Genomic DNA, 8,205 nt, shown 5'->3' on the forward strand with positions numbered 1-8,205 from the left:
ATTCACTTTCTAAGTATATGAACTAAGTACACTAAAAGTTAAAAAGTTAAAATTTTCATCAAATTTATTTAATGTAATGATAATGTATTGTTAATGTAAATTTTTTTAGACTATGTTTAAATATTCATATTTGGTTCTAGTTTTCATCAATTTTAATTGATTCTCTAAATTTTTTTATTCTTAATTAGGTTTCAGTGTTTGAGTGTTTGAAAATTTGATGTAATTAAGTATATTCTGTTAGTAATTATCAATTATGTTAAAGATATGTATGTGTTATTTGTATTTCTTTTTCTAATTTATTAATTTTTATATTTTTAACTTTTATCTCATTTAAAAAAATGTCTTCCATATCAATTCTTTTTCAGTACCACACCACATTACACTCTTAATGTGACGTGACATTAATGATATCATGTATAAGTGTCGGTGTCACATGTCTTATATTTATTTTATTTCGTATTTGTTATTTTGATTTAATTAAATTTTAATTTTTTTTAAATAGAACAATTTTATTCTTTTCAAATTAAGACCACATTTAATATTATTAAATGTTATATAAATACTTTTATTAGAATCAAAATTATTATTAAATTCTTTTAAATTAGTTTTAAAACAACTCTAACATTTATAGATAAAAATTATTAAGTGCTATACTGCATATTTTATTCTTATAAAGTTATAAACAATTATTTAGAATATAAATTCAAATAAAAAAACAAGATTAAAGTATGATGTTATAAAATATCAATACAAATAAATTAAAAATTTTAAAACCAAATTTAAACTAAGTTAATATAAAATATGTTTTGATTAAGTTGGGATGAGGATGTCGCCTGTGAAGTTTCTATCTCTGTCGAACGTTCTCTTCGCTTCTTGTTTTGTGTAACTGATCGGTGAAGGAGTGACCTGCATAATACATTCCGACGCTTAAGTCAGATTTTTTCTCTGAGGTCTATGATAGTTTAATTATGAGTCAAAAGTGACTTTACCTCGAAATTAAACCCCTATTTAGAGTTTATAAGGATATTACCAATTAATTTACCTCTTAATGGTCATTAATGTCAACCTTAACCACTCATCAGTAGCCGTTATAATATTAACTGCATATTAACTCTGTTTAACTGTTGCAAAGACGAGACTCTTTTCTACGCTTGGATCACTCATTCCTTTAAAACCAATATGTGATCCTACCCGATCGAAGGGCCATAACCCATAGTAACAAAATATAAATTTAATATTCACATTTAAATAAAATATAAATTTATAAAATTGAATTATAAGTAATTTAATAGATAGTTAATCTGTATACATTTATAGTTCAATACTAGATATCATTACTTCTTTATAACTATGTCAGTAATTCAATATTTGAATACTTTTATTACTTTTTTCTTATAATTAGATATGTTCATTAATAATAAGTTTGACAACAAAATAAAACCATTACGAAAAATTATAGAATAGAAAAGTTAAACATAAATATAATAATTATATTTTAATAATATAATTAGAGTTAATTTTAAAATATTTTCAAAAATATTTAATAAAATGTTAACTTTTGTATAACATTTATATAAAAATTAAATTAAATTTGGAGAAAAAAGTTACTCTATTAAAAAATTAAAATTAAATTAAATCAAAATAACAAATATAATGATTAAATTGAATATAAGACATATGATACTAATATTAAATTGTGACACTACTACGACCACGTTACACTAAGAGTGTCACGTGACACGATAAAATAAAAATTAAAAAATTTAAAAAAGTTAAAAAAAGTTATGAATTGATAGTTGTTGATACAATATTAATATAAAAAATTAATTTAAAAAAAATAAAAATTGAAACCTCATTAAGACTAAAATATAATTGGAAACCAATTTAAAAATGTAACGAAAATTAGAAGGAAATGAATATTTAAACATTTAGACTAGCATAAACTTTACACTTCACTTAATTAACAAGGGTTAAATATGTTTTAGTCCCTCAAGTATCACGCGATTTTTGGGTTTCTCCGTCTTCCAAAAGTTTGTTCATTTTTAATCATCTTCCTTAGGAAACTCGAATTTTTAGTCCTCAAAAAGCAATGACATTAAATTTTCTCTGAGGTGACTAACAATGCCACATTACTTTTCCTTTTTCTGAAATGTGTCAATCCTTCATTCATGCATCTTCACTAGTAGCAAATTGTCTCCCTTTACACCGACCAGACCGGCACCAACATCTCTCGCTCTGTCTCCATCACTGGCGAGTACATCGACCTCCTCTACTACCACGACACCCATCTCATGTGCATATCTGCGCAGGAGGTCATCGCGACCGTCGTTTGCGCCAAACCCTTCCTGTTGATCATCATAATGGGATCTACCTGATCCTCACGGCCGAGGACATCACCATGGAGGACTTATGTTGCGCCATTTGCAGCTTCCACTATTTCACCTTCCCCTCCAAGGTCGGTTACACCCTCCCCTATGCCTGGGTTGGGAACTCCGACAGTCATGTATTTTACATTATTATTTACCTTTTGTAAAAGGGGAAAATATTAATAATAGCTAGGTCATTTAATAAGCTTTAAACCTTTAATAATATTGAGTTTCTAATTAGTTAATGGAAAATCATCACAACCAAACTAATTCTACAATAATAAGTGTGATATTAAGATCACTAGAAAATACAAACATATAATGGTGAAGAAGAACTTTCTATTTCTAACAATTTCTTTGTTCAAACACCTCGCACGCACTTGATCTAGGTGCAGAAGTTCGGTTTCTTTTCTTTTTTGTTGTTGATGAGAAAGATTGAAATTTGGGTATGCAAGTTCTTTGTTGACAATGTGCCAATCAGGGTGTTCAAGAACAACAAGGACTTGGGAGTGAAGTTTCCATTCGACCAACCAATGAAGATATACAACAGTTTGTGGCATGCTGATGACTAGGCAACAAGGGGTGGTTTGGAGAAAATAGATTGCTCGAAAGTTCCTTTCATAGTAGTGTACAAGGGGTTCCACATCGATGGGTGTGAGGCCTTTGTAAAAATGCTAAGTTCTACAACACATAAGGCAAGAGATGGTGGGACCAACCAGAGTTCTGTGACCTTGACGCTTCTCAATGACAAAGACTCAAATGGATGCGTCAGAAATTCACCATCTACAACTACTGCACTGACAGAAAACGCCACCCTCAACTTCCCCCTGAATGCAGAAGAGACCATGACATTTGAATTTTTACACACTTCTGTTACCATTTACTTTTACCACATTGTTATCACTTTCATGTACAATTTTATATCACGTCAAATCTATGCATTGGCACTTTATTTATGAATTGAAACTTGCTTCAAATAAAAAAATAAAAAATAAATATTGTTTTTCTTAAAGAAAAAAGGTTTTGATGTGCATGTTTATCCTTTGAAGTGTAGCCACAGGTTTGTGGTATTATTTATTATTATTATTATTATTATTATTTGTTGGTTCTATTGGTTCTTGGTGATAATAATGACATCCTTGTAGAACCAGTTTACTTTTTTTGTAGAATGTGAGAGGAAGAAACGAGACAGAGGAAGGAAAAGGTATTCGTCGGTGATGAAGACGGAGCGGGAGATGTTAGCGCCGATCTGGTCGGTGAGGAGGGATTTGTCACCAGTTAGAGACGGAGGGAGAGGGGATGACCCGACGATGAAAAAGTTGAAGGATGATGGAGATGAATAAGGGAGGGAGAGAAGCTTCAGCGTGAAGATGTAGGAAGAAAGGATCCACGTTTCAGAAAAAGGAATAGGGATGTAGCACATCGTTAGCCACCTAAAGAAAATTTAACGTCGTTGCTTTTTGAGGACTAAAAATTCGAGTTTCCTAAAAAAGAAGATAAAATAAACAAATCTTTGGAAGATGGACGAAACCCAAAATAACATAATACTTGAGGACTAAAAACATATTTAACCCAATTAACAATTATCATTTATATAACTTTTGAATAATAATATAAAACTATTTTGCGTTCTAACTCAATATGATTGACGTGGAATCTATTTGTTACGTGTTGTTTTTTTCCTTTCCTTTTCTCTTATGAATGTAATTGATTGCCTTACGTAAAGGGGAATTTTTATTTGATGTTATAAAGTCAACTTCCCTGATTATAGTTATCTTAGTGACTGCCAAACAAATTTCACCTTCTTACGTTATGATGTAATGACCTTTCCCAAATAAAAACAAAAAAACTCTCCCTTTCCCCTTTTTATTTAAAAGGGCTAAGCATACGTTTAACTTAGCTTCTACCAAAGTTTGTATGATTAAATTGACAAATATTTTTGTTTTTGTGAGAATTTTTAGTTAACATAGTTGAAGTCACACAGAATAGATATATAAAAAAATTAAAATAAACAAATAGTTATAATTTAGACCTTATCATCTCTTTGCTCTATTGTTTTAAGATTGATGAATTAGATTTAAAGTTGATTAATTATTATAATATAAAAGTCTATCCCAACATAAAATCCCATCCCATTTTGTGACTGTTTTCCTGTCTTGTTAATAAAGTAATAATTAACATCTTCAAAAAGTTGATGAAAAAATTGTTGAGGATCTACACTTTGTACGAACCCTATGCGGCAAGCACGCCGAATGCGACCATTTAGTGCGAGAGAAGAAGTCTCTCGGGAAGCATTCAACAAAATAAAAACTAAAAAAAATGAAACCAAAGAACAAAAAATGACTATAAACACTGTGTGAATCCGTGTCATTGGTCTTCAGAATGTGACCAATTAGCTAAGATCCTATCCTAAAACATGTTCAATAATCTAACTAACGAGCAAGATTGGCTGAACTCCAAATGGAGCTTGCGAAGGTTGCTCCAGCAGAACTTGTTTCCGGGGACGAGTTTTGGTTTCTGATTCTGATGTTCCTCAGATCAGCAACGAACCCTGGTTTCGAAATCTTAACATCTTTCATGTCAACGTTGTTGGTGAACTTCTCCACCACCTCTGACATTCGTGGCCGAAGCTTCGCTGTTTCTTGCACACAAAGTAGCCCCACCTTCAAGAACTTTATGGCCTCCTCCTCGGGAAAATTCTTGTTCAACATGGGATCCACCAGTTTTAACAGATCGTTAGATTGATAAGCTGCCCACGCCTGCAATTGTAATAATCTTCAACTTCAAACTTCAAACTTCAAACTTCAAACACACACCCACCACATTCCATTTTACCAAACCATAACAAACAAAAATCCCATTTTAATTAGTCCCTTTTCCAACGCCACAAAGCTAAAAGCAATTATGGGTTTCTTTGACTTCAATTTCATTTCATACCTTCTCCACTATGAAACGTTCAATGTCTTGATACGCATCCACCACTGCTAGGCCACTCACCATTTGCAGAAGTAACACTCCGAAGCTGTAAACATCGGATTTTCTTGAAACCTGTCCGGAATTCGCATATTCTGGAGCTAGATAACCCCTGTTCATTTATCAGAACAAACCCCTTTAGTCATGGAATCAAAAGGATTCAAATTAATGAATCAAGTCTTTTGTTTCTTAATGTTCTAACTTACAATGTCCCTGCAACACGAGTGCTGATGTAAGAAGCTTCGTCTCTCAGCAATTTTGCCAAACCGAAATCCGAAACCTTTGGGGTGAAATTCTGATCAAGAAGAATATTTTTGGCTTTGATGTCTCTGTGTACGATATGAGGCTTAAGCTCTTCGTGGAGAAAGTCAAGTCCCCGAGCCACTCCTATAGATACTTCCCTCCTTGTTTCCCAGCTGAATCTCATTCTTCTCTCCTCCGAACCTTTCAATCAAAAAGCCACAAAAACAGAACCATTATAACTTCTGCCTCCAACTGCAACCCCTAAATTGGAAACTCAGAAACACATAACAGAAATTAATCATACCTAAGAAAGTTTTGTAGAGGCTGTTGTTCTCCATATAATCATACACCAAATACCTATGAACACCTTCCACGCAACACCCTTTCAAGCTTACAAGATTTTGGTGTTTGATGTTTGCAAGTGTAGCCAATTCCGCCACAAATTCCCTCTCTCCTCGCATGGATTCCACCTCAACCGAAAGCACCTTCACAGCCACAAGAGAACCATCCAGAAGCCTCCCCTTCACAAGTCAAAACCCAAATCAGTCTCTCAGAACATAAACCTTTGGTTAATTTTTTATGAAATCACATTGCATCTCAATGCCCCAATTAAGCAAAGAACAGACTTTTCAAAAGAACGAGATCAGAGAATGTATAATTAACCTTATAGACAGAGCCAAAGCCACCTTCTCCAACCTTCTCCGAGGAATGAAAATTTCGCGTGGCCAATTTTAATTCGCCATAAGTGAACAAGCGGAAGCTCCCATCATTGATCTCTTCCTCTGGGTAGTCTGCAATGAAAGAAAAGACATCAAAGATAATAAACAAAAACCAAAGTTTTCAACTTTACGTTTGTATCAGTTGTGCTGTGTACCGCTTTCGTTTTGTTCTTTGGTGGGTGAAGAGAAGCAAGTGAAAAAAGGAATCTTCATGTCTTGTCTTGGGATAAATGTAACACTCCCTTGATATTGAGGTTTGGGGTTATATATGAAGGTTTTTGGAGGAGAGAAGAAGAAGAGCGTGTGGAGAAAAGGAGAAAGACCATGTTTGGGTAAATCGAGAATACACGGTTCATCTAAGTAATGTAGGCATTCATTATGGCTTTTGACACTTTCTTCTTTTCTTTGTTTCCCCATTTTGGATTTTTTTTTTCTCAGAGGTCTCGTGTGACGACCCATTCTTCTTGCAACTTGGAACTCTCTGAGATTAATGAGTAACCCAACAAATAATTGATTATACTATGAACAATGGAACTTTGGGAATGTGTTTTTCTTATCTCTATTGTGAAGTGACTTTGTTTTCAATCCACTTCCATGCAAAATTAACCCAAAAACATGGTAAATATATTGTGTTTTAAACGTGGTTAATTTAGATATTTTATAAATATATTGACTAACAAATAGGTAAGTAGACTTAATTTAAAACAATTCAACTTAAACGTTTGGTAGAAGAGATATTAAGAAACATATAAGTATCATTATTCAAATCACAATAGAATAGAGATTAAGTCATTTCAACGTAATAACTCTAATTCAGTGAGCAGGTATAGAGCAGTTGATATTTAATAAACAAAAAACAAAAGAGAATTTTTAACGTAAAAGGAATAAATTAAAAAAAATGTGTGTGTAAAAAATTAACATTTTAGAGCAATGTTAAAACGTGATTTCTTTAAAAGAAATTGTCATTAGTTTCAGAAATTTGTACTAAAAGGTACTAAAATAGTATCACGACACAAGTCTAAAAAAGAGAACTAGTTTCTTTCAAACGAGAGAAAACTAATATAATAAAAAGTAAAGTATCACGTTCAAAATAAAGACACTTTCGTTAATCTAATATGAATAGAGCTTTAGGTGTTCTTAATTTATTACAATTTGTAATATTAATTTGAAGGTTAAACCTATCATTCCTTTTCTTTGAAAATCAATATTTTAATTTGGTTCCTTCTACTATAAAATTTGTTAAATTGGTTAAAGTTTTGTCGTTTCTGTCATCGTTATCTCCTACATGATATTAATTTGTTTCATATTCACCCAATTTATAATTCGATCGCTTTGACACATTTTAATTTGGTCCACATGCATCTGACAAATTAAGAGCGCATGATGTCTTTTACAAAACACATACTATATATATATATATATATATAAACATTTACTTAAGGTGATCAAGTTATATGTTTAACTTAATTGACATAATTATTCTTGAGAACATAATATACTTTAAGAGTTTAAAATAAAAATTATGATATTATATAAAAAATATTATTCAATTAAAATTTCATATAATACTTTAAGAATCAATACTTTTAAATTATAGTATTCTTTTGTTTAGTGTGTTTCGATTTCAAGTTCGTGAGATTTTGTTTGTTGTTTCGATTTCAAGTTTGCGAGAGTAATATTTTTAAGGTCAATAATTATATTTTGGTATTGTATGTTTTCAAACTTGAAATTTTATCATGATTTTATTATTAAAATGTGTCTTAGAGGGTTGAAAGAGGAAGGAGTACCTTAAGTCCTAAACGATGTGAGATTATTGGATATTATCATAACATAAGCTTTCCAATCGAGGTCTAAGAGGAATGATGGTTCATCCCAACGAAGGGTTAAGGAAAATCATTTTTGTT

The 8,205-nt window shown here is 31.7% G+C and overlaps 1 protein-coding gene across 1 annotated transcript; it reads right to left on the reverse strand.

The window, feature by feature from the left end:
* Positions 1 to 4,529: 4,529 nt before the first annotated feature.
* LOC148200867 (putative serine/threonine-protein kinase) lies at positions 4,530 to 6,529 on the reverse strand. The gene is made up of 6 exons (XM_088111824.1): positions 6,457 to 6,529; positions 6,246 to 6,373; positions 5,887 to 6,103; positions 5,546 to 5,783; positions 5,304 to 5,451; positions 4,530 to 5,125 (listed from the first exon to the last, which is right to left on the reverse strand). The coding sequence occupies exons 1-6, from the start codon at positions 6,512 to 6,514 to the stop codon at positions 4,799 to 4,801; spliced, it is 1,116 nt and encodes a 371-aa protein (XP_087967950.1). The 5' UTR covers positions 6,515 to 6,529; the 3' UTR covers positions 4,530 to 4,798.
* Between the last annotated feature and the right edge of the window lie 1,676 nt (positions 6,530 to 8,205).

Source organism: Vigna umbellata, chromosome 4 (assembly GCF_029865625.1).
Source record: "Vigna umbellata cultivar VRB3 chromosome 4, Vumbellata_1.0, whole genome shotgun sequence".
Classification (NCBI taxonomy): domain Eukaryota; kingdom Viridiplantae; phylum Streptophyta; class Magnoliopsida; order Fabales; family Fabaceae; genus Vigna; species Vigna umbellata.